The sequence below is a fragment of the Lissotriton vulgaris genome, chromosome 10 (genome assembly GCF_964263255.1).
Source record: "Lissotriton vulgaris chromosome 10, aLisVul1.2, whole genome shotgun sequence".
Taxonomy (NCBI): Eukaryota; Metazoa; Chordata; class Amphibia; order Caudata; family Salamandridae; genus Lissotriton; species Lissotriton vulgaris.
The window spans coordinates 276,763,428-276,790,987 of NC_141698.1; the positions used below are offsets into that span (position 1 = coordinate 276,763,428).

At 45.4% G+C, this 27,560-nt stretch overlaps 1 protein-coding gene across 2 annotated transcripts in view; it reads right to left on the reverse strand.

Moving 5' to 3' along the window:
• The window catches only part of SCAP (SREBF chaperone), an 833,069-nt gene that overhangs the window by 117,288 nt on the left and 688,221 nt on the right, over positions 1-27,560 (reverse strand). For both annotated transcript variants that reach the window (XM_086941009.1, XM_086941010.1), the window contains 2 exons: positions 26,737-26,822; positions 18,438-18,520 (listed from right to left, as the gene is read on the reverse strand). In XM_086941009.1, coding sequence (XP_086797135.1) covers positions 18,438-18,520; positions 26,737-26,822 — 169 coding nt within the window. The remainder of the gene's footprint in view (positions 1-18,437; positions 18,521-26,736; positions 26,823-27,560) is intronic.

Here is a 27,560-nt window from a genome sequence, read left to right on the forward strand (position 1 = left end):
GCTGTTAGTACTACTTGTGGTACCGGCTCTTGGAACAGTCGCCCCTTGGAAAGGTTTTGTGAGTTCCACCACTGCAGAGAGTTGTAAGCGTGACTGTCTAACAACACTAGGTCTTTTAGTTGTCCTTGAACTTGGTTCCACTGCCGTGCTAGGCATTCTTGCAGTGGACCCATTTGAAGTCGGGAATGAGGGACAATGAATATGCAGGAGGCCATCATGCCTATGAGCTGCATGAACACTCGAGCTGGCAAAGAGTGTTGTGGCTGAAAGTTTTGAATGAGAGTCTGCATGTTGGCTATCCTGGCTGGATTTGGATATGCCTTTGCTACTGAGGTATCTATTGTAGCCCCCAGATATTGCTGTAAGTAGGAGGACTGTAGATTGGGGTTTTCCTTAAATTACCCAAAATCACGACTGTGCAGCAGCTGGAGTATCTGAGACGTATGGCTTACACACTGCGCGTACGAGTTGGCTTTCATGAGACAATCGTCCAGGTATGGAAACACGTGGATGTGTTGCCTTCTGAGGTGTGCTGCTACTACCGCTAAACATTTTGTGAAAACTCTTGGGGCTGTATTCACCCTGAAGGGGAGAACTTTGAATTCATAATGTTGACCTTCTATTGTGAACCGGAGGTATTTCCGGTGAGCTGGATGTATAGGTATGTGAAAATATGCATCTTTGAGGTCTAATGTAGAAAGGAAGTCGCCCTGCTGGAGTAACGGGAGTACTTGTTGTAGAGTAATCATATGGAAATGCTCTGAGAGTATGTATTGATTTAGCGGTAAGAGGTCTAGTATGGGTCTGAGGAATCCATCCTTCTTGGGAATTAGGAAGTATAGAGAGTATACCCCTGTTCCTTGGTTTTGAAAAGGGACTTGTTCTATTGCACCTTTTTGTAGCATGGACGCGACCTCTTGTTGTAACAATGTGATGTGTTCTTTGGACATAGGACAGTGTTTGGGTGGTATGTTGGGAGGAGTAGAAGTGAGCTCCAGGCAATAACCATACTGGATAATTTGTCTCACCCACCTGTCTGTGGTAATGGAGTTCCAGACTAGTAGGAATTGGTTGACTCTGCCTCCGACTGGTGTTAGATGGTCTGGAGGGAGTGTGATGAAGTCACTGTTTCGCGGCAGTGGAGGCTCTGGTGTTATTGCCGCCACATCCTCGGCCCTTGTTATTGTTGCCCCTATAACCTCCTCTGTTGGAGCCTTTAGTAAAGGAACTTTGGGTGTTGCTTTTGTATGTAGAGGAAGTCTGTGATGTGTTGCCTATTGTGGAGCCTCTGTAGGAGGAGCGACGAAAGGAACCTCTATGTTGTTGAAACTGCAGGGCGCCCATAGATTTAGCAGTTTCGTTATCTTTTTTCATTTTGTCTAAGATGGTATCTACTGCAGGGCCAAACAGGAAGTCTTGGTTAACTGGTTGGTTGAGGATGGTGGATTTCACCTCGTTTTTAAAACCAGAGATGCGTAGACATGCGTGTCTGCGTAGTAAAACGCTAGTATTAATGGACCTGGCTGATGTGTCAGCTGCGTCAAGCGCACATTTAATGGAAGCATTAGTTATAAATTTGCCTTCCTGTATGAGGTCGTTAGCCTGAGCTTTGAAAGGTTCTGGCAGGTGTTGCAGTAAACCTTCAAGTTGATCGTAATGTGCTCTATCATAGCGTGCTAGTAGAGCTTGTGTGTTCGCAATCCTCCATGAATTAGCAGCCTGTGAGGCTACTCTTTTGCCTGAGGCTTCTAATATTTTAGACTCTGTCAGGAGGGGGAGCATTTCCTGTTTGTGAGTTAGCTCTCTTTCGAGCGTTTGCTACTACTAGCGAGTCTAAAGGCAACTGGGATTTAATATAATATAAGTAGGGTCTGTAGGGGCCGCCTTATATTTCTTCTCAATCCTGGGGTTGAGTACACGTGCTCTGGCTGGATCTTTTAATATGTCTGGCGCGTGTTTTAGTACCCCTTTTAACATAGGAAGTGTCCTGACGTTTTTCTCAGAGGTAGGAAAAGTGTCAAATAGAAAATCTTCTTCTATTGGGTCAGTGTGCATGTCGACCTTGTGGTATTTTGCTGCCCTATCTAGCAGTTGGTTAAAAACAATGGTGTTGTCAGTAGACAATGGCTTTGTAGGGTTTGGGGAGGTGTCTGGGATGGGTTGTGTGTCATATGGATCATTCTGGTGCCCCCATGTGTCATCCTGTGCATGAGGATCCTCTGGTTCATAAAAATCATCCTGAGAATCCTCCCCCATGTTATCCCCATCATTATAATGTGAATTTGTAAGAGAGTAGGGCACAAAATGCATACCAGTCCTGGTGACTCTTCCCCAAAGTGGGAGAATCAAGCGTATGAAAGGAAATCTAGAATGAAGTGGAAAACTCCACTTCAACTGAAATGTGTCCCCCAAGACTCACTATAAAGGATGCTATAGGACATGGAACAGGGTTCTTGAGAGTGGGAAAGAACTCATAGTGAGAAATGCCCCAAGGGGCAGAGACAGTTGAGACCATCTCTGGATGAAAACATCACTTGTGAACAGCAAAACAACCCCTACCGACTCTGCTGGCCCTGGTGTTCGGAAGGAATGCCAGATAATTGGCGACAAACCACATTAAATGCTGGAGTGTCTAAATCCAGAGCCTCAATACTTCCCAACAGGGAAGGGGAAGGTGAGGCTTCTCTCCACCTGTTTGTTGCCATACAACATGGCAGTCACATTGCCCATCAAGATCTGGACAGATTGGCCGCAAAAGGAAGGAAGGGAAGCTTTAAAAGATAATTGAACTGCCCACAATTCTAGCAGGTTAACTTGAAGCACCTGCTCCTATGGAGACCAAGGACTCATAAAGAACAAGTTACTTATCTTCAATTATGCCTTCTCTGGTACAGACTATCTAGATGCAGGTTCCTTACATTAGACTCATTACCCTAGAATATACCCCAGGCGTCAGACTTGATTGGGAAAATCTTGAGCAGTAGCCATGCACGCTGGTAGATGTTGTTGAAGGTCTATATGCCGGATGTGACACATGTGCGCCTATATAGGCGCCACCCCTGCACGCAGACATCAATTTCTTATCTGGACTATTCCCACACCGGAAGCACATAGCCATGTCGCACAAATTACTACTTGTGTAACGATATATCTGTAAGAGACATTAGTAAGTGATAGATTCCGTACCTTAGAATATCCCCAGGCGTCAGACTGGATCCGGAAATTTTTGCGGTCCGTGAGCCACCACTGCAGTTGTCTCGCAGTGCCCTCTGAGATCAAGACATGATTAGACAGGTTGCCCTGATGCTGGGCTCACTGAAACTTCAGGTCCCACTGCAGAGCCCGCATCCGCCACCGGGCGTGATGCACCAGAAGGATACAGGAAGCCATCCGCCCCAGCGTCAACCTGACCGAGACTCGGGATAAAGGCTGAAAGATGGGAATCAGAGCCTGTATATCCCGAACCCGCTGTTCGGGAGGGTAAACCCGAAACTGCGCCGAGTCGAGAACCGCTCCGATGAAGAGGAGCTTCTGAGAGGGACACAGCTGCGACTTCGGCACGTTGATAGAGAACCCCATCAAATGCAGGAGGTTGGCCGTAGACTGGAGGTGGTTGACGACTGTCTGGGGCGAGCCCGCCTTCAACAACCAGTCGTCTAGGTAGGGGAAGACGGACACCCCTAACCTGCGCAGATGAGCTGCGACCACCGCCATCACCTTAGTGAACACCCGTGGGGCCCTGGTAAGGCCGAAGGGGAGCACGGTAAACTGAAAGTGCTCTTGGCCTACCGTGAACCGCAGGTAACGCCGGTGGGCCGGCAGGATGGGGATGTGAAAATAAGCGTCCTGCAAGTCCAACGCTACCAGCCAGTCTCCAGGGTCCAGGGCAGCTAAGACCTGAGCCAAAGTCAGCATCTTGAACTTGAAGTTCCGGAGGTCCAAGATAGGGCGCGTAGGCCCCCTTTGCCCTTCTTGGGTACCAGAAAGTAGTGGGAGTAACAACCACACCCTACTTCTGGCCCAGGAACGCGCTTGATGGCCCCCTTGGCCAAGAGGGCCGTGACTTCCTCTTGCAGAAGTTGCAAGTGATCCCTCGACACGCGGTGGAATTGCCGTGGCATGGCTGGAGGGGTCGCCTCGAAGGGGAGGGAGTAGCCCCTTCGGACGATCTGCAGCACCCACCTGTCCGACGTGACAGTGCGCCAGTGGGAGAGGTGATGGCGAACCCTGCCTCCCACAGGCGTCGCATGGGCCTGAAAACTCGGAAGGTTTTGAGGGGGGTGCTGTGGAGGGAGGTGTGGACTGGCCTCGCCGTTGTCCCCGACCGCCTCTGCGGCGGTTTCCACGACCGCCACCGCGCTGTTGAACATTCTGCGGCGCGTGGCTGGCAGCACATGTGGGGGCGCCCCTTCCGTGGCCACGAAAGGAGCGAAAGGCACCCGATTGCTGGCGTGTGCCAAGAGGCCCAAGGACTTGGCCGTAGCCCTGGAGTTCTTAAAACGTTCCAGCGCATGGTCTGCCTTGTCGTCAAAGAGGCGACGGCCATCGAACGGCATGTCCAGAAGTGTGGCCTGGACATCGGCCGAGAAGTTGGCGGACCTCAACCAGGCGTGGCGTCGAAACACCACCGTCGTTGCCATTGCCCTGCCCAGTGAGTCCGTGGTATCCAGCCGACACCGGATGGAATAACGCGCTGCATCCCGGCCCTCCGCAAGGGTTTGGGCGAGTTTAGCCCGGACCTCCTCCGGACATTGTGGCAGAACGTCCGCAACCACTTCCCACAGAATGTGGGTATAGCGGCCCAAGAAACAGGCGGTATTGACAGACCGCAGCCCTAAGCTTAAGGACGAGAACACCTTCTTCCCGAACTGTTCATATCTCTTGGATTCCCGGTCGGGTGGGGCCGACGGGAACGCGGTCTGGGAATTGGAGGCCTGGATGACCAGGCTCTCGGGGTGTGATAAGTGGACAAAAAGCAAGGGTCGCCCGGGGCCGGGCGGTAGCGTCTGGCCACGTTCCTATCCACAGGCGGACCTGTGGCGGGCTTGGACCAAGTGCCCACAAGAACGTCACACAAGGCCTCATTGAACGGCAGCAGAGGCTCGCTGGAGCTTGACTGCAGTTTGAGGACCTCAGTGAGGAGGTTAGTCCTCGCGGCCGCGAGGGGAGCTCAAGGTGTAAGGCCTGAGCCGCCCTCGTCAACACTACACTATATGTAGACCCCTCCTCTGAAGCCACGGTCGGAGGGGAGACAAATCCAGTGTCTGGCGAAGTGTCAATACCACTGACCTCCCCAAGCTCATATGTCCAGTCCTGTTGTGACTGGCACTCCAGTGCCAGAGGGTCCTCAGACCCCTCCCAATCTTCCTCGTCACCCGTTACCTGTAAAACAGGATTAACAGACGGGGCCTCCTCATGGAAATAAAAATCTCCAAAGGCTGTCGGAAGCGTTCCAGCGCCAGAGTCGGACCGAGGGGAACATTGGGGACGGCGTCCACAGTGGGCGCCGGGGGCGACACCCGTTGGGCCGGCGCCGGTGAGGTCGTGAGGTCGACCGGCGACAACCCGGATCCGGAAGCGGATCCAGTGAAGTCCTGCGGTGCCGGGACCGAAGTCGCCGGCGGCGTCGGGCCGAAGCACCCAATGGTGTCGGGCCGAAGCACCCAATGGCGTCGGGGCCGAAGCACCCAACCTGCTAGGGCCTCCAGTCGGGACCTATTGGACCCGGAGGAGCCACGGAACCCGACTGAGGAGGGGGGGACCTCATGGCCATGAGGTACCGCTCGATCTCCTCCGGCGTCGCGCCGTGCCCAGGGACCTGAAGGTGTGGGGCAGGCGGCGACGCTTGCGACTCCCGCAGAGCCACGAGGGCGGTGTCGCCCGAGCCCACGGCCGCATCGTGCGAGCGTCGGGGTGGGTCGGAGGAACGATGACGTCCCTCCGACCTCTCATGCCTCTTACCTGAGGACTTGGATCCCGACGACCAGTGTCCACTCCCGAAGCTGCGATGACTCCGACCCCGCGACCGGTCCCTCAACCTCCCGTGGGACCGGGACCTGGAGCAGCACGGGGCCGACTGCCGGAGCTCGAGCCGCTTGCGGGACCGCTCCCGCCTAGCTTTAGACTTCAGGGCCCGGCAGTCGGAGCAGGTGCGGTCGTCGTGGTCGAGGCCTAAACACTTCAGGCACCGGCGATGGGGGTCCGTAACCGACATCAGTCGGTCGCAACAGGGTTTGAACCCGGGCATCCCTACCAGCACTGATAGAGTCGAAGACTCGAAGAAAGAAATTATCAAAAGATCAAAAAAGTTTAGTCAAAAAATGACTAGGGGTAGAGCTTCTCCGGATCTGCGCTAGCTGGCGTGGAAAAAAGAAGAACTGACATCAGCGCGCATGGGCGGCGTTTAAGTACTCCGACAACGTCATTCCGGCGCTAACGACGCAGACGACGGACGCGGAGCCGCAGACGACGCCTACCGATGCACAGGGGTATTGCTACGCAAAAATTTCCGGATCCAGTCTGACGCCTGGGGATATTCTAAGGTAAGGAATCTATCACTAACGTGTCTCTTTCAGATAGAAGGTGCAGATACTAATGGCCTACAGGTGTAGTAAGTTCCCTTTAGGGCCCAATTGGTTGTCCCTAATTTTAGCCTAACAGCGAGTTTTAGGCCACTTTTGCTTTTCACAGCCACACATAACACGTTTATTTTGTGTCATGATATTAATTTAAAAATACGCTGTACATGTTTTTATTATTCAGTTCTTCTTCTTGGGATTCAGTCTGAACATTTCATACAAGGTAGAACAACATGGTGCCCTGTTTTGCTATGATTAGTCCGCAATATCCCCCAACGTTTAGACACAACACTAAGTCACAGCTGCTGTTTTCCAACAAGGTACTTTTTATCATATAAAAGGAGACTTGCAGTTTGGAAAACTGAGAGGAGGATTCTTGCAGAGGGACAGGTCATGGAACGGGCACCCCTGCCTTGCGTAAACCGAGTTTACTCTTACAATGCGGACTACCTAACTACAAAATCCCAGGTATGGGATCCAGTTCTAATCCAAGAGATCACGGATATATCCCTGTGCTCACGTATTGAGTGTAGGCTCAGGCAGATATATAATTTGCCATGATAAGGCTTTTCATTGAATACAGTTTGCAAGTAATGTTGATTACTTTGTTCAGTAGTATATGTTTTCTAATCGCATTACAGTTGCTTCATGATGGAGCACAACAGTTTCAATAAATATTGTAAACTTTCATCATGTCTTTCTTTTGTTTGATATAGACATGCATGAGTGAGAAAACGAAAGGTGATGATCTGTTTCCACGGTCCCCTTGGGGATTAGAGTGTTGTGTTCTAGGTTGCCAATTCACCTGTTACTCTGGGAAGGTTAGGAAGGCAGGTGGTGGGAGCTAGTTGGATTTGGGGCAATAGGTACTGATGTGGTATGGAGACTCAGTACCTATATTCGGTCATCCTGTGATCCCAGAACTCCTGCAACACACTGACCTTTTTAGGTAGAAACACTGGTTCGCAGAACCAGGAGGATCGATAAGGTATCTGGAGCTAGATAGAATCTCTCCCAGTTAAGGCATTACCTTTAGATAAGTAGCTAGTTCATCTGATAAGAGACTTCTAAAGCCACAGTTTCCTTACCTAAAAATAGATACCAAAGAGATACCTCCTCAGAAGTGAGCCCATGAATTGACTCAGGCCACAAAAAGTCCTAGAGGACTGGATGGGCGAAGAGCCTGTCATGATGGGCCCAACTGTCCAGACAGTAGTGTTCTGTAAACATGTGGAAAGATGCCCCAGTAGTAGCCTAAACGATAACCTAAACAGGGACTCCACAAACTAATGCAGCAGACACAGCTTTAGCTCAGGTGGAATCAGCCCGCCAGCCCTCAAGGAGATTGCTTCCTCGCCAATGCGTAGCAGATCTTAATGCAGCGTAATTTCCATCTGAGATGGTCCGTTTCTACACTGCCTTCCTTTTCTATGTTCCAATGAACCCTGCAAAGATTTGATCGTCCATCCAATGTTCTTTGGTACAGTCCATACAGACTGAGACGGCCCTCTTAGGGACCAGGTAATGAAGTCTCTAGTCATCCTTGGAGGAATGAGGTGAAGCAAAGAAAGTCAGCACAGTGATGTTTTGGACGACGTGATAGTGTGTCAGAACCTTGTGAATCCCTTCCATTGGCAATTGTCAGGGTCACAATGGCTCAGGCCTCTTCAGAGACCAGGTGCAGCACTTGCACAACCGAGTCTCACACAGTGTGGCTATATCGGCCCAAGAGGCACCCAGTGTTCACCGACTGCAGTGCAAGGCTGGCAGAAGAGAAAACTCTCTTCCCGAAAGTATCCAGTCTCTTCAATTCCCTATACGGTGGAACGGAAAGGACAGTGCCAGAATTCACCCTGGAGGTTGAGGTCTACACTAGCAGGCTCTCAGGAGTGGGATGCTGGTTGAGGAAAGCTGGATCCCCGGGAGCGGGACAATGGAAACCTGCAATTATCCTGCGCACAGGAGGGCCCATGCACGACTTGGCCCAGGTTCAGAGCAGGACATTAGAGAGGGCTTCATTAAAGGGCAGGAGGAGTTTTGTATGGAACACCCACCGCCAGTTGAAGCACCACCGTCAAGACTTTGGTCCTGACTTCTACTGAGGGTAGAGCGCGGTTGAAGCCCTCAGCTGCCCTCTGCCCTCCATAGCCACACTAGGAGGCGAGACCAGTCCAGTTTCTGGCAAGGTGTCCAGACCACTGACATTATCCAGGTCCTCATCCCAATTATCTTTGGCTAAGTTTTCTTCAAGTGGACGAGGTTAACCATAGGAATCCTCAGACCCACCCCAGTCATACCCCCCACAGGTCCGATCAAAGAAAGGAGGCACTGTCTCCAACTCGGATGGTCTGATTCCAGTCAACGCCATTGGGGTTGTTGCTGCTAAAGCGCAGAGGTGGAGCTAGGAACAGTGCCGCAGGACCAAACCCCGGCGAAGGTTGTGGATTGGCGACCTGAGTCGGTTCGGATCAAGAGAGCCCAACTGGTAATAAGGAGGGCTCGCCTGATGAAACTCAGGCGAGGCACCTCCCGAACCTGTGGAGCCCGAAGGTCCTCGAGAGGGGTGCGGTCATCCAAATATGAAGTACATGGCCTCATAAAACAAAGAATTAGGCTGCGGTTGCGCCGGCATCAGTAAATTCAGGGAGGTGCAGAGCGGACCAATAATAGCTCCATGGGAGGAGTGCAGGAGAAGGGCTTAAGTTTATCGTGGTGTTCCAGCGTATCTGTTGTCGACTTGGCGTGGTGTAGTCAAAAAACACTTCGATTTCTTGGCCTTCTTGTGTTTGTGGGACAATTACTCCGACCGCAACAACAACCAATGGAAATGACTCCAAGAGCTGGTCCAGGACCTTTTACACGACCAGGACCTGGAGCGGAATGGAGTCACCCGATGTCGAGCCACCACGAGCTTCAACGCCCACTCCCGAATCCCTTTAGGATACATGGTGTGGCAGTCAGGACAAGCTCTACAGTCATGGTCCAACTCCAGGAACCACAAGCAAACCATGTGGAGGTCAGTCATAGAAGATTAACTGTGGTAGGCTCCATTGGATTTTAGGGGACATCCTTAAGCACGCTGTGAGCAAAAAGATTTGAAAAAAGTCAACAAAATGTTGAAAAAAGCTGTAAAAATAACCACAGAGGTAGCCCTTTTGGTTCAGCGCTGTTGGCATGGAATTAAAGGAACTGATTTAGGGCGCTGGGATGGCACCTATATAGGCATAGTGCAAGTCACATCCAGTATGGATGACGCCGACAATGCAAAGCTGTTTGATGCCACCAACCCTTGCTGGAGTACTGTTCAAGATTTTCCCGGATCCAGTGTGAAGCCTTGGGAATATTCTAAGGTAAGGAATCTGCAGATAGAAGTTTTTATCAGATCTCCAGCTCCTCCAGTATCGCACCACATCCCACCCTAAGGTTGATGAATCCACCAACACAGTGGTCACCATTAGGGGAGAGTAAAAGGACACCCCTTAAGGCAGGGACTCGTCTACCAACCTCTAGCTCAGATTTGCCGCTGTGTCCCAGGAGATCGTGTAGCCTTCAGACATAGCAGAGAGGCACTTGAGCCCATCTTTTTGAACCCAAAAACCCAGGAATCATAGCCCGAAAGTCCTGGATCCTTGGAGGAGGGAAGGCTCTCAAGAGGTTGTGTCCAATACTGTCCCTATGAACTGCACAGAGGGCCCTTGGTTTGACTTGGGCAATAGATGGTAAAAGCCCAAGTTGAACATCAGAGAAACTGGTGACTGCAGGTGCTCCGACACCATACGTAGAATGCTGGCCTTGAGCAACCTGTTTTCTAGATATGAAAACAATGTGGTCCCTTTCTTAGATGTGCTGCAACCACTGCTATCACCTTGGTGAAAAATCTAGATGTCAAGCTTAGTCCGAATGGGAAGGACTTCAACCTGGTAGAAGTGGACCTTACCATGAAAAGCAGGTACCTCCAGTGGGACTGCAGAATCAGTAAGAGGAAATACACATGCTGCAAGTCTAGAAACACCATCCAATCTTCCACTTTCAGCACCAGAATAACATGAGATAGGAGCAGCACCTGAACTTTGCCTTGGGCCGGAGAAGTTCAAGATCCTGAAGTATAGGATCAGATGAAGACCGCTTTTTGTAAAACAGAAATACCAAGAATAGCACCCCTGAGCAATTTCCTGCTCTGGGACCTCTCCTCTGCTCCTACCGGCAGCAGGGCAGCACCTCCTACTACAGGATCCAGAGCTGATTTTCTGATGGAAGGGACTAGTGAGGAAGAATCATGGGAGAATCCTGTTGGAATGGCAGAATCTGAGCCTTAATCAGTCTTGTGACAGTGAAATGCGAAGTATTCACTCTCAAGTTCTGTTTTGTTGGCACATCTTGGCAGATCTTTTAAACTTGTATCAACACGGTTTTATATTTTGAGTTGTATTATAATGGGTGTGTGGTAGTATGTATGTGTATGAGAGTGAATGAATGATGGGGTTTTCATTTTCTAGTTTCATTGAGGGGGTGTAACATAGAATCTACATTCAAATTAACTTTTGATGAAATGCTGATGAAATATGTATGCCATTTATATTACAATTTTACCGATTCTAAAATACCGAATTTTACTGATTCGATATTTTAGAATTGGTAAATGCTATGTAGTAAAAAAAAAAACGGTAAATTTTACCGAATCTGTAAAATTCGGTAATCACCGATTCGGTATTTACCGATTCGATAATTCACATTCATTCCTATGGGTCTGGAGGCCCATAGGAATGAACAGAGAATTACTGATTCGGTAAACACTGAATCAGTAATAGAGGGAAGACTTACAAGGGTGGCAGGGTGTCACATTGACACCCTGTTGCACCCCTGAATAGTGCATGGGTGCACATGTGGCACACATCTGCCACAGGGCACTTTTGGAAAAGCACAAATTAGCTTTTTCAAAGGTTTTCGATATTTACCACCAACTTGTAGTTGGTGGTAAATACCGAATCCTTAAATGAAAAATGCACTCACTTGAGTGCTCCCTACATTAAGGATTCGGTAATTTACTGAATCGGTATTCAAGAATTCGGTAATTTATTGATTCCTTAAATTGCCTTTCGGTAAATTACAGAATCCTTAAACCTGCCTCCTATATCTCAAATGCCCAATATCGGTCGGTAACCGCCGAAATTCAGTAATTTCGGCAGTTACCGACTGGTATTGGGCTGCCCATCGTATATAATCCAAAATGTATACATAAATCTGTGTGCAATATAAATCCGTACCTACGTCCGAAATACAAAGTACTAAGGCTGTATACATGTAGTGTTTCTTTTATTGGCCCTGTGGTATCATGGTATAACAAAGTACACAGGTATTGTGATTACACAGAAGGAATTGGAGTCAAGCCAGTTTCTCTTCCTCAATTTCATTTATTTCCCCAGTCCCACAACCAATTTTGTTAATATCAGGGGGTTCTCTTTCCACTTTATAATCTTCCGTCTGGTCCCTGAACAGGCATGCCATGTCAAACTGCATATCCATGAGACTCACCAGTACATCACCAGAGAGCCTGGTGGGTCAGAGCCATACATGCCTCCTCAGGGCTATGGAGGAACTCATGTCCCTGGCTTGGAATCCACCAGGCACGCTCTGATGACTTGAGGGGAGGTATCTTTAACACTCTATCACCACTTCAGCAACATGATCCTTGAGATGATCCAGACAACTTAGACTCACCAAGTTCACCATCTCCCATAGGGCATATGTGTATCTGGTGAGCAAAATGGTGACATTTATTGAATTGAGAGCCAAGTTGCAGACTTGGAAAAGTTTCTTGCTAACAGGCTCCAGCTTTTTGGACTCTCTGTGGGGGGAGGGGGGGGGGAGGAGCCAAGAGTATGCTTTGTGCAAGATAAAGACTTTCTGGTGAGACTAAAAGAAAGTGGGGTTCCCTGGTGCCATTCTATACACCTGGCAATCAGAAAATGTACTGCTAAGATGAACTTGTCCTATACCACTTAGATCGGTTAAAGAAGGGCCTCGTTAAAGGGATGGTGGAGGTATGATTTTCTGCTTCGCTGCTGTGATCATCATCATGGATATCAGGATACAACATTTGGATAGTTTAAAGATCCATTCCAAATAAGCCCTCCATAGACTACCAAAAACAGTATGGCACTGGAAGTTAATTATACCAGGCCTCCTCTAACAATCTCTGGCCCTACCTTCTGGACCAATGAAGGATTGCCTTGGTCTCTGAATGTTTCTGTGGAGGAACCAGCACCTGAGGTGCCTGTTGTTTTGGTGGCACTGGAAAGGTTGTCGGCAACACCTCAGAGGCAAGCATCGGCATTGGTGGACAAGTCACCAGTAAAGGGCATGATGCAAAAAATGATCCAACCGGAGGTATTTTTGGAGGGGAACAGAGGGAGGGCCCGCTGATGGAAAACCAAACTGAGTCTGAAAAGAAACACTGGAGACCATAAGCTTACTACAAAGGACTGCAGCCTGCTTGAACAGAACTGAGAAAATTAGCCAGATTGATTCTGGAAATTCGGCAGCAGGGGACCAGGAGCAGGACGTGCTGGGAGCACCGGAGTTGCTGTTGTCGCAGAAGTTGCTCATCGGATGCAGTGATATCAACAAGCTGTGGCTAAGAGGAGGTCCCTGCAGGAAGCGGAGTATGTCGAGATAACATTGAACTGCTTTGACAGGAATTGTAGCTTTGCTTCATCTTCTTCTAATGCATCCAACTCTAATAATGATTTGAAGAAAGAGAGTAACAAGGCTTGGAGTCGGACCTCACACAGCATCGAGCCCAAAGCGTGTCAGAGGAACAGGCCAATAAAGATTTAGCCCTACCATCTTTGATGGCCTTGGGGTACATCAGGCTGCATCTGCTGCGTGGCCTGGAATCATGCTTTCACACCATGCGACTAGTGCAGGCTTAATGAGGGTCTGAAGTGAACATCTGCCCATTATACATCCTTAGCACTGCACTAAAGAATTTTTTGAGAAATACTCTGAAACATGGAAAAAAAGAAACAGAGCTGTTCTAGATTCATACTGAAGGGAGTGGAAAAAAGGGAACTGGTGTCAGTGCATTGAGATGGGTGCTGTATGGCTCCAGTACTGCACCATCTTCAGCGTTGAGATGGAGCTTGCAACTCCTCATGGCATAGGAGAACTAAGAAAGGTTTCCAGATACAGTCTGGTGCCTGGAGTTATTCAACAGGTAAGGACTCTGCAGTAAGAAAGTGCCGTTCAGAATAAGTTGTTTTTACTGCTGTGTGGCCAATGGAGTGGGTCCAATTATTTCAATGTCCCGATTTAATTGGCAGGTGCTATTCATTTTTGTTTGAAGTACAGAATAAGCGGTTTTCTGTAGAGTAATAAGAGACTTTTTTAGAATAATTTAAAGGTATATGCATTCATGTTGCATTTTTATAGCAGAGTTAACACTGGGTACGCCAAAGAACGCTGGCCAGACACGAGTTCAGGTGTGAGTTTCCAAAATACAAACATCCCAAAGGCAAGATAAAGGGTTAAGCAGAACTTTTTAAGAGGCAAAGTATTACTTTTGTCCACCTTGTGGAAGGGGCAAATCAGATTCAATAGAGACAGAAATACATCCAGGAGTGAAAAAGTTTCATTGATAAGAGGCAACATTTATTTCTATCTAAGGGTAAGATGAGGCTATTCAGTTGGTTGTGCAAGTATGCAGGGCGACCTAGTAGGAGTGAGGTACTGTTAAGGTGAATGCCACAGTTATTTTTTGAAGCAGCAGGAATTAAGGGTAAATTACCAGGTAGATAGGGAGGGACAGTGAGCAAGGAGATGGACTGCAGATAGGGGCATAGGTTCTAGATCCTATTCAGGCCTATATGATGAGGCAGATGTGTAAAGGGTAATATTTAGATACAAAAACTGCAGGAATGAGCGAGTTAGGAGTGTTTGACAAGGCAGCACCGCACTGCACCATCGACTCGCAATCTGAAGCAGTAAATGAGGGCGATTATGTAGAGGATGTTCCACGCTTAGATCTACAGAGGCACAAGATGTGGCGAAGTAAGAGGTAACGTTTACTGTGGTGGCAGAAAGACAAGCATTGCAAGGGTGGCAAGCCGGCAACAGAAGAAAATAAGATACCTACCTGTAACTGCAGTGCTCCAGAATCTTTAATAGGTTTACATGCTTGAATCATTCTCCGTCGGCAAAGTGGGAGTCCCATGGTTCCATAGTAAAGCAGTATGCATCAGTATCACAAGCTATAATGGCAATGACAAGTTTAATAGCTTATAATTGTCTTTGTTTAAAAAAGGACCAAACTTGAACTACCACCAATCAGGCCACAGCACCCTCTAGAACACTCCCAACAGAGATTTTCTGCTGCATGTCGTGTGATGGATCTCTCCCTGAGCTCTGCTCAGTTTTTCTAATTTACAGATGCAGGTTTATCTACAGCTACTATGTCTGACACTTTTAGGAAATACCTTTTCAGATCCTTCAAAACATGTCATGTGGGAAGAAAAGGCTACAAGTGGATGATCCACAATGACTGTCAATACTGGAGATAATAAATTACAGGGTGGTGGTCAAACCTCCGCCCAGCTTTTCGCAATACACTGACAGACTTCTGTGGAGAAGATCTGGTTTGTGGTAACCTATCCACAGAGGTTCTCTACACAGTCGTAGTCAGAAGACTGATACCTCTGGCCTCAGTTATTTAGGTGATACAAAGTACTGTGTTGGCTGCCCATGGCAGATTAAAATATCTATTCAATTGTATATTCTCCAAAATACTGCTGAAAGTTAATTCTTGAGGGATTTCTGGTCCACCGTGGAGAATTCTTGTGTTGATAAGCAGATGCGGATTGACGGAGGATGGTGAATGAGTTCACTAAAGATGGTCAGTAGTACAATTAAAGGAATACACCCCTGTCCTATAATTGTAGATTAGTGCCCGAGCTCTGTCAACACTTCTTGTATGCTTAAGTTACTGACTGAGGCTGAATGGTAGACCCTTCATAGAAATAGGCCTGTCTTTCACATCAAAATGCAGGGATTTTTTATATACCTGTGGGGGAAAAAAGATAAATTGAATGTGAGACCCAAAGACTTGCAGGATGTTGAAGATCTATACACCTTGTCCGTTTGTGTGCTGTAAATTGCGGTCTCTGGATGGTCTAGCTCATGTTTTTGAGGCTGTTAATACAAAAGAATTGACAGGTGAAAGGTCAACTTATTCTGGAGCATTGGGTTTTAATAAAGCAGATAATAGAAGTGGGGGAGTCCCCCCCCCATTGGGGATGTGTGACAGAGGATGCAGATAATGCCTATTTGCCAGACAATATATCTTTCTGCATTGAGTGTTCCAAGGTTAACATTTCTGGAAGATTAGCGCAAGTCTGAGAAAAGTACTATGCAAGACCCCGATTGGTGCTTCAAGCAATATAGTTCAGAACGTTGGCACCATTATCTTGAGAAATACATTTTGGAACCATTTCCATACTAGCTTTAAATTACAAGAACCCAGGGCGGCCCATGATTGCATATGACAGTCTAGTCTTTAAATATCCTCTAAGTGAGAGGGAAACGGTGCAAGAAACTTGTCATAACAAAAGATAATTTTTACCTGCTTAGGCCAGCATCTTTAAAGGCCCTTCCTAAAGCACTTCTTCATTTGGGCAATAGTTTGTGGTGTGGGCATCTTCAGTGTACCTTCAATGCCAAAGACTACCAGTTACTACCAACTTGGAATAGATAAATCCTCAGACTGCCTTTTGGATGGCATGGAAATGGGAGAGTTGTTTACAAGTTTTTCACTACTTGCTATGTTCCTTGCTTGATGTTTGCTTCAAGGCGGCCCAGGAATACAAGTCTTGAGTGCTGCAACATTAGGAAAATAAACTTTTAACCTATTTTTTTGAGGGAAATGATTTAGGAGTATTCAACCTTGTTAAAGGCCAGTCATGAAAAAGCACCTATGTAAAGGGAATTTTTCCGAAGTACTTTCTGCCTCAAAAGATACTAAGTCTGGAACACTACAGTCTTTCAAAACAGAAAAGGCGGGAGCCATATAATTTTGTTCTGAATCTTAAACTGGGCAATTTCTATACATCTAGTTAAACTTGGAGGATCCTAGCTTTTGAAGATGGTTTTCTAGCAGAAACTGTACCTGTTACCAGAGAAAACAGGATACAGAAATTGACAGAGAATGATGTGGTTAAAATAAGTGATGCGTGACAGGACTGGAGAAGCTTTGTCAGTCATGCAGAGTGCTATCTGACTTTTCCAACTTTTAAAACAAAGATTGGTCCTTCTGGCAAACGTTTCCAAGGGCACCTCACTTTCCCCAAAGGGTATTCTACAGATGAGAACTGTCACAAACCAACTGTTATCAGTGACAGATCAACCACTGAGGTAGCTGGAAAGTAACATGATGATGTAAATTAAAAAGTACGGACTGCAAATTAGTCTACAAAAACAAAGAAACAGAGGTGTAAGGTGAAGAAAGGTTGTTAAGAGGGAAGGGCCAGGCCTTGGAAAGAGTTATGATTAGGCAATTAATTCTTTGTTTAAAATAACATAATGCGTTTCAATACATACCACATGCCGGATAACAAAAACTAACCTAGTCCCTCTCCCCAGTGTCTAACCTAACTCACAGCACACTCCCTCCATCCTTGCTTCCACAGCAATTCTCTAGTTTCACACGGGTATACAGTATAGTATACCTGCCACCACATTCTTCAGTCTAATCAGTTCCCATTGCATTCTGTAGAGTTTAACCTGCTCAAAAATGTAATATTGTGCTTGATTGTACCATCCGAGATTCTTCCAAGTGCAGAATTGATCGTTCCACAGCCCGTCTTTTCTACCCCATCTTCCACCAATTTACCTACCCAGAATATATCCCATCTCGCACACCATTCCCACTGTCAATCATAACACCATAGCATTCCCCAGAATTCCATCTAACTCTAACGCCCCCCCAAAACTCTCCATAGTCCAATTCATCTCCATACACCATCCCCAAAGACAAATCTAAACGTGATCACCTTGTCTAGTCACTTCTCACTGCTGGAAGCAAAATGTTAATATTATTAATACAGTAAATGAAGGCTGAAGGAAGAAGAGACAGTATCTGTTTTCCTGAGACATCATGCACAACATTCTGTGGGTTCGAATTAACCTTGACTAGTTCTGTGTTTTCCTTGTAACGTTACACTTTCCAACAATATATTTAGCTTATGTAAACAAGTCTGACCCGGCTCCTTATGGGATCAGTCCATTTCAAAATGCGAGAAGGCGTGCCATTCAGAAGGGAATACAAGCAACCACAGACTGGTTTTAGCCTTGTTAGATAGGCCTCTTTAGTGTTCAGTTCAGTTCAAGAATGCTTTATTACACAACTTAATTTCATAAAAGTAAACTCTGAACTAGATTGGATATTATGGCACAGTAAGCAAGGAAGCTAGGTCTGAACGCGTTTCATCTGGCAGTTTGGGCTGGACTGCTCCCATGATGAGCAAGGTCAGTAATGATTAGCATAAGGTGGGCCTTTGTCTAGAGTGGTACACTGGGTGAAAAACAATGTTTTGGAATGTTATCTCAAGCGACTGCCAGCGGTTAGACTTTTTGCAAGCATTTTCCCATCACCTTTTGTGTAATTTCAGTAAAGTGCTGACCAAGAACTGTGGTTGAAGTGTCATTTGAGGCTCAATTAAATAGGAGCTTTGTGGATTATGCACTCGTACTCATAAAGTGAGACCATAAGTGATAAATCAATCCAACCAAGCCACTGGTAACCCATTACAAGCAACATCAATGCCATTTCTCCTTCAAAACTTATTCCTTTCCCACTTCCCTTCTTACCTCTATACTGCAGATGATTGATTGACTTCAGTGTTTCCAGTGAAAAGAAATCTAGAGAGCCATTGAGCCTGGCAACCACAACCCTGAGAACATAAAACACCAAATTAGAAAAGAGGTAACAGGTTTTGGACAGTGGGGATCGCAAGCGGGGGTAGAATGTTACACTTACTGTTTTACAGAAAGCATCCTTCTTTGAAGGAAATGGGACTGCTCAGCATTCACAAATCTCAGTTATGCAGCAGGAAAAGTCAGCAGGCTACCTGCACATCTATTACTAATGCTCTCATTTTGAAGAATATTAGCTGACTGATCTGTTTTCACTCATCCCTAAGGCAGGTCATCATGAAATGTCCACTCTGGTAAAAAGGTTCTGCAGGGGAGATTTAGAGAGTCGAAGGAAATAGAAGGGTAGATCGAATGAGCAAAGAGGTTCAAAAACATGAATTTTGAACGGGAGTGGAGGTGTAGAAGATAGTGGAGGACTGAACAGAGAAGGGAATCAAGGCTCACCAAACTAGGATGACGGAGGACTTCGAAGGTGGGAGGGTAAGGCTGAGGTACCCTGATATGGGGAGACCTAAGCATATAGTGAGAGACCTTAAAAGATTTTTGAATGGACGTAGAAAGACCAAAGAAGAAACAGAAGTTGGACAACACAGAGATGAACATATTAGATGTGAATATTCTCAATACAGTGCTGCGGTTTTACTGCCGGTGTCCACACTGATTAATATTCTTTAATGTTCACACTAAGACATCAGGAACGTGTTTCAAGTCCATTACCTATTCTGTCTGCTCAAACAGTAAAAAAGAACCAGGTTACTTACCTGTAATATTTTTGCGGCTTGAAGCTCCTCCAGATTTACGTATGGTGCATTATTCCACAATCTAGCAGTTAGGGCTGGAAACTGTAGGTAATGGTAAAAGTTTTTCTTTGTGGCTGTGAACTAAAGGCAAAGATGAAAGAACCCCCTTCACCAAGCTTTTAACCCACCACCTTATCCTCCCTGCTGTTTGTTATTTTTTTAAATGTTTTGAAGAGTTTTATATACCGTAAACTAGACCCGAAGATATCAGGTATCAGAGCACTTTACATGAGCACCAGTTTCGTTACATAGGACACATACATTTTTGTTAGGCATTGGAAGATTAAGTGATTTGCACAGAATCACAGGATGTTGGGCGTCATTGCTGAGACTCAAGCCCGGTTCCCCAGCTTCGAGGTCGACCGCTCTAGCCGTAAGGCTACATCCTCTCCCCATTTTACCCACCCCTTGCTTCAGCCACCTCCTGCGACCTCCCTCGTGTCCACCACCCTCCTCCCTCTTGTCCTTTTAAACTCCATTCAGAAGCTTTTTTTTGATGATTTTTTTGCACTTTTATGTAGCGCCAACTCGACCTGAAGGTATTAGAGTGCTTTCAATTACAAAGGGATACCTTCATTTTTTTTTTTGCTTTTATTTGTGTAGGCCTGGAAAAATTAAATGATTTGATCAGAATCGCAGGATGTTAAGAGGCGAAGAGACTCTAACCGGTTCCCCAGAAGCAATGTTGGCAGCTCTGACCACAGTGCCACATCCTCTCAGTGTTTTAGTTCCATTGCCTTTTAAAGATAAATAAATTGCTGGATTTAAAATTCTTTAAACATTACTAATGTAATTTGTTTAAACACATGGCAAATGAAATGTTAATAGGATGTGTTAAACAATGTCAGTGGGTGACTTAATGTGACTACAGTTCACATATGTTTAGTGTTCACTGTAGTGCCTGGGGACGACACACAGAAGCAATGCACACTTAAGATCACAATATTGGGCAAGGTTTTACTTTATTCTGGCACAGCACTCTCCCCACCAAATACCCCCACCCCCATTTTATGTGAGCACAAATTGGGGCAGGCTCTCCTCCTCAATCCGGAGCAGGTTGATCATGCACAGTACTGTAAGAGAACTCAACGTTCCGGCAGCGAGACTGTTTCTGATGTAATCAATCATAAACTTCCCTGCAGCTTGCTGCGGTACACACCTTAAAGTGTTGATAACAAGCCACCCCGCAAGAGCCGCTCTCTGACAGGCATCAATGTAAGACACTGGAACTTATAATTAGCAAACACTAGCACTTCGGGTTCCTACGATGAATTCCACATTTATTTAAACTGTGCCGTATGTCTAAGAAGTAGAGCCGTGCCACAGTGATTTTTAGGTTGAGCCTGGACAGCGCATGCGCTGCTGCGAGCCCTGCTGTATTAACCCGCCGCGCCCCAGTGCTCATGACGAGCTCAGCTAGTCATGAGCCACGGTGGTCGTGTGCTCATGACGAGCTGAGCTCGTCATGACCACACCCATTTCTTTAGAACGCTTGCACAGGAGGGGAATTTGCCCAGGGTGAAAGCGTTCTAACGGTCATGACGAGCTCAGCTCGTCATGAGCACACGAGCTCCGTGGCTCATGACGAGCTGAGTTCGTCATGAGCATGGAAGGTGTTAATGTATCAAACCAAGCTCGGCCCATTACCAGCCCATCTTTTCAATTGGTTCCTGTTACTGTCCTTGTGAAATTGTTGCATTTCATATGTAAATAGGCTTATTTGACCCTCCTTGTCTGCATTTGTAACCTCCCATAATGGCTGGACTTTTTACTTGTGTTGTTAAATGGTTTGCTTTGAGAGTCGGTGAGCACTATTTTCTTTAATGATGCACCCACCTCGCAACACGTCGCAAGCTGTACTAACTATAGCCACAGCGCATATTTAAATATTTTATTTACAGCACGGTCCGCTTTCACTTTAGTGGCTGCGCTGACTACCACTGCTGTCTTTGGCCCCCCTCCACCAGCTACTCATCAGCGGACGTCTGGAGGTGCGACTACCGCTGTCGCTATTTCCCCTCTAAAGCCGTATCCTTGAGCACTGTTGTGCTCTTTGCCACCAGCACAGCTGCCGGGCAGTAGTAAGAGAGAGTGTTGTTTTTGTGACTCGCCCCAAATTGCCCTCACTATCTGTGGAGTGGAGGCTTTCTTGCGTGAAGAGGCTTAGTTGGCATGTGTGGGTGCACTCGCTCTTTGTTCCCGAGTGCATTTGATCTTGGACAGTGGGGCTCTTGTGGCTTGCTTTTGTGAGGAATGGGCTCCCCCTGTTAATCCCATTGTGCCAGTTGACCATTACCTCCCCTCTAACCTAAAGTGCCCAGAATGCCCCATGCTAAGTTTGGATTGCATCAAAAGTAAATAAATACAACAAAATGTTTTTTTTAATACTTTTGAAGCAATCACGCTTTAGCTTATAATGTTTAAAGCGTGATTGACGCGATATTGCAGATGCTTGGTTCCAGTTGAGTCCTAGCTGGTAAACGGTGTTGAACGTCAAAGGAAGCCCAGCTGTGTAATCACACCATGGAGTCAGTCTTGGTCACTCTTTACCTGAACAAAGATACAGTCTCTTTTTTTTTTGCTTCAAAAGTTGCCGAAAAGGCTAGGCAGCTCCTTTTGTACATCTGATATGTTCATTTATGAGCTTGATTATCCTAATAATAATTATTTGCATCACAAACGCGTGTTTGTGGAACTGAGTGTGTTTATTTATACTCCCGAACTCAATGTCACGTATGTGACTCATTCTAGAAGAATGAAATATTGAGTTGAAACATGGAACGATTCATATTTAGGCCGTGGCTGTAACACGCAACTCTTTGCAGTGAGTGCATAAACCCGTGAGCCTTTTTATGAGGATTGGAACTTATGACCTAGTATACACAAGGATCCCTACAACAAGGGCATTAGCCTATAGAGATTGATTACATTTATTATAAGCCTGTCATGTAATGGATACATGCAATGCTAATCAGCAGGCACATAAATGTTCCATGCAATGTTTTGATGATTCAAAACTATGATCGGAGTTTGCATGTGTAGTATGTTTTTGACCAACACATATTTTCACTGCCAAATTATTTGAGGGCAGCTATGGAAAAATTAAAATAACTCGCAGATTTTCTGGCAGGTCGTGAGCAGACTGAATTTGCAGGGCAATAGGTCTCGCATTTTTTAACTCTGACCTATTGGTAAATGACAATACCTTTTATTTATGTGTTGTTTTTTAAATACATAAATAAAAGTCAATGCAATTTACAATGCCAATAGCTCAAAATCTCGCAATTGCGATACCTATTGTTTTTTCTTTACTTGAAGCCATGTTGGACAGCAGCCTGCGTTGCTGTGCAACATGTCTAAAAAGATTGACAAAGCCAATCGATCTCGTATGGGCAAAACCAATTGGCTTTGCAAATGCTTGCTTTCTTCCAGAATGCACTTTTGATTTCCATGTACGTTTTCCCTGCTAATATATATCATAATTGAATAGTTTGGACTGGCCATGTTGCTCTTGTTCCTTTGGATACAGATGTTCTTTACTCTTGGGGAGAATGTGGTACAAAAAAGTCCTGACTTTATTTGTTTAACTTCTAATGTCTAATGTATGCAGTCGCTTTTGGTTGTTGAGAAAAAGCAGTAGGTAAAAAGACTAATTAACATGTAACTACTTTGTATATAAAGTTAGAATTACTTCTCGTTGTAAAGCTGTTTTAGGATCTGTGGGTATAGATCTTAAATTGTTTAAGGCTTGAATCTCATTTACTGTCTCACAAAGATGTGACTCCTATAAGGAAGCACTTTTTAATGTAAGGTGGTTCAAAGAGGGACTTCATTAAACCTTGTAGAATGAAATTGAGATTCCACATTGGAATTCAACGCAGATAAGACCGAACTAGTTTTAACAGGCGGATCACACAACCCTTGGAGCCCACAATTTTGGCCTAAGGAACTAGGACTGCCTCCCACCCCATCCACTTCTGCCAAATGTTTGGGGGTAACAATCAACTGTGAGATTCCAATGAGGACCCAAATTGGCTCAGTGATTTTGACCTGCTTCTACCAATAGAGGAAAATAAGGAAAATCAGTACATTCCTTACTCAGGAAGCCTTAATTCCATTTAGACTAAGCCAATTCCTTATACTTTGGCATCCCTCTCTATTTAATCAAACGATTGCAACTGGTACAGAACCAGGCAGCAAGACTGATTTCTCAGCAACCAAGGAGGCAACATGTCACTCCCCTAATGAGGAAACTACACTGGCTCCCAATTCCTCAGAGATGTGCCTTCAAGGTTTGCTGCCTTATCTTCAAATGATTGAATGTTTGCAGGCCCAAATTTGTGGATAATCTCATCCAAAGGCACATCCCAACGCGCAACCTGTGCTCGGCACACAAGTATCTTCTATCCTTCCCCTCCTTCAAATTGAAGCGCATAGGTGGTGCCAGATTCGCAGTCTTAGCTCCCAGATATTGGAATTTCATGCCCCACGAAATCAGATCCTGCACAAATCTTCTGAGCTTCAGGAAGCTCCTCAAGACTTGGCTGTTCAGACAAGCTTACAAGTAAGTTCCTAGGGATCTGGCACTTCTTAGGGCAGCGCCATGAAACCAATCCGGTGTACGTGGGCTTTATACGAACCTACTAACATAACATTGTAGGTGATATTGTAGTAAGTGGGATTGCCTTCTTTGAATCCTCTAGAAATCGTCCAATTAATGGTGTTCTACAATGTTTGTCCCCCTTCTACTTTAGCATACACTACAGCTGCAGATAAATATATTTTTAGTGAGGCATATGATAGTTTTGACTTTAATAGGTACATTAGATATTGCTCAAACAAACTTGGTTTGTTCTGCTTTACGCAGATCGTCTCTATTATACCATAAAATAAACTGTTTCCGCCTGTTGCAGCGATTCTGCTCAGGACCGGAACTATGTCTTTTATCATTGTTATCCTTCCCCTTTCGGTTTGTAATTACTGATCCTGATTGGAATAGGTGGTATTGATGGAAAATTGTATGAAATGTTTTGCACCAGTGCAAGGAAGCGCATTATCTTTGCACTTAAGGTGTGCGTATATGGATGTCAAGCTTGGTCATTTTTGTGTTTTCTACCGTTGCAATCCGATCTATGTCAGGCATATCTAACTTACTGAAGATCTTGACTATTATTTCCAGGTATTTCTTCCCACTGGGGTGCCTCCCCGTCATCCCTGCTCAGTGTGTCTGCCTCTGTGTTTTGCTCTCCTGCTAGATGGACTGCAACAAGAGTTATGTTCTTGCTGGAAGCGTTATCTCCCTATTTCCCTGGCCTAGTCTTGAAAGTGGATAGGATTTAATTCCCCTTGTTTGCTGACGCAGAACACTGGTGATCGGTTTTCTGTCTATATTTGAATAGTCTTTCTCTCTATCTGTGAATGCAAACCTATCAATGCTACAAAAACTGTCTTAAGCTTCAGGAGTTTATGGTGTTCTAGCGCCTACTGTTGTGTCCATTGTTCCCAGATTTTTAAGTCCTACCTGTGGGCACGCCAACCTGTGTGTGACTCTTACAGCAGGGATTGGCTCTGTAATGTGTCTGACCTTTGTCATGTTTCCCCGTAACCCCAATTCAATTAATTTAGCATCTGCTACGTAACAACCACTTGATCGAGCCTATCCCCTTTAACTGTAGTTCCAGAATCCTCTATTTAGTGTGAAATGCAATTGCTTTAAGTGTTTAATTTTGCCCCTGAAAATGTCTTTTGAGAGGGATGAGATGAATATTTTTACATACTGAATGGAAGTTCCAGAGTGTGAAAGGTGTAAGTGAACTTGTGTATACTGTTCTGACAATACTGAAGCAAGTTCCTCTTGAGTCACACATGAATCATGTGGCATCTGAGATGTGTAAACAGCTGCTTAACATTCTGCGAACAATCTTGGTGCAGACTTAATCCCAAATAGAAGAATGCCTTCCTCGAAAACTTACATTCCTCTTCTAAGCTGGTTTTCTGGTGACCAAGGGGATAATTATTGTTTCACTTCTTGCGCTTCGTCTTCCATGTCCTCATGTACGAGGAATCTCATAAGCACTGAGTATGACCCTGAACTCTTTCTATTTCTGCATTAAATCAGCAACAATGTCTTCAAGGTGTTCCTTTCTTTTCCATTGATCAAGAGCGAAGTTGAGTCTAGTTGGTCTTCTTTGTGTATAGAGGAGGAGTATCTTTTTCTTTCTATTTTTGATGCTCTTTGGCATCAAGAGAGTTTGACATCTAGCACGTCCTGATGTCTTTATCATTCAACCCAGATAACTTCTTTTTCTTTTTGGCTACTTTGACTGATTGTTCTTTCATAGTTGAGGGTGATTTCTTCCCACTGAGTCTGACAATCTTGCAACCTTTAAGTGTCTTTTCCAGTGAGGATCTGTAGGCCTACGCCTTTCTAGCGTATTTAATCTTTTAATTGATTAAAACATTTTTAGGCATAATTCGGTGCACACCGGTGCTGAAACTTTGATGTTGGACTAATTCTAATGTCCCTGTACCTCTTTGGTGGCTTCTAAAACATTGAAGTCCTCCCACAGAAGTAGACCCAAATCCTGAAGGAAAATATCCTTTGCCTAAGACACCTTGTAGTGTGCCAACCTTTGTCTTTTTCCAGAGTCTTTAAAGTATTAGGTTGAAAGGCCACACAAGTCTGGCACACACAGACTTGTGCAGCTTTGATGGGTATAAATTAAACAACATGTGTGAGTCCTTACTGCTAAACTTGTGGTGTAACGTAGGACAAAACCTAATGTGTCTTTTCCATCACCCTCTTTGTTAAATGTCTAAGGACACTCAGAGATACCAGATGGTCTCCTAACAAATAGTCCACCAAGAAAACCTGTTTCCTGAGGTCTTGCTAAATGGTTTGAAGGATTCCTCCGAGTTCTCTGCAAGCTTTTGTCCGTGCCTTGAGCTCAAAATAAAATGTTACTTGTTTTCATCGCTGATTACCAGAGGCAGTCAAGTTTCCTCAAAGTGTAGTACAGTGCCTGAAACATTTATCTCTAGATGGTGGTACCATGTATCGTTGTTATTTTGAAATCTGCTTCTATCTGGGAGCTTGTTCTCTGCATCTGAACACAAAGGCAGAAAACAAATCTGAACATTGCAACAATGTGCTGGGGCATGGACATATTAATTTGACGGTTTAGGGAGGTCCTTTATAGCTTGGCCTGTGGTCAATGACCACAAAGAAAAACATTTACATCCAGTTTCTGGTGGGGGAATAATTCACAGCTTATAAATTTAGAGGACATTCACACTACAAATCGCTGTTTAAGTACAGACCGTTCTGCCCAGAATCCAAGTAACAATAAACTCCGACGTCCTGTATGAACCATTAAAAAGCTCATTCCACAGCGTGCCTACATAAGTGAAGGGAACATTTGTGTTTTCCTTACCTGTGATTTTGAAATACAAGTGAGGTGATCCCAGACAAGCCTTCTTCATTACTACAGCGCAGGGTTCCTTCAATTGCATCCCACACCTAGAGGAAGAGAACTTTAGTCAACAGTTCTGCTGTAGAAGGAGATGGGTGGCAAGTTTCCACACTTAAAACAGGTCAAGCAACTACAGAGTGTTCCTGTCACACTTTGTTCATTTGTGAATCCAATAAGTCTTGAAATGTTTATATTTGTAAACTAGACTTACATCTGTACTACCAGTGAGCTAATAAAACGATATACTGGAGAATTTCCAGTATGTCAGATTGAGTCACTTTCTTACCCCTCATAGGATGCAAATGTTCAGACCAAGGGCCTGAGCTCAGTCCTATGGTGACTGAAGCTGCATCTCACCAAAAAGGTCCAAGAAGGCCACAACAGTTTTAAGCGTACGCAAGTTCCCATTCATAAGTTATGTGCCTTCGCAGTTCAGGGTGAACTGATATTTTTGGGGCAATGTCAGGACTGCTATGCATATGTGATGTGCGTCAGTGACAGCATAAATAAGCTAAAAGCATTCAAAGGCATTCAGAATAATTACTGGTGTTTGAGACATCCTAGTATTTCTACTATTCACTTTTGTGCTGTGTGGACTTGCAGAAATGTCACTAGGAACATCATACATGACATCAACATTCATACAAACTAATGTGCCCATTTAGAGGGCTAAACCTGCCCTTGGAAGTATACCACCATCCACGGTACAGGAAAAATTGGTTACATTAACAAAGACAACTAGGATTACATAATCATCTGTGTATACTTCAAGTCATACAACAAAC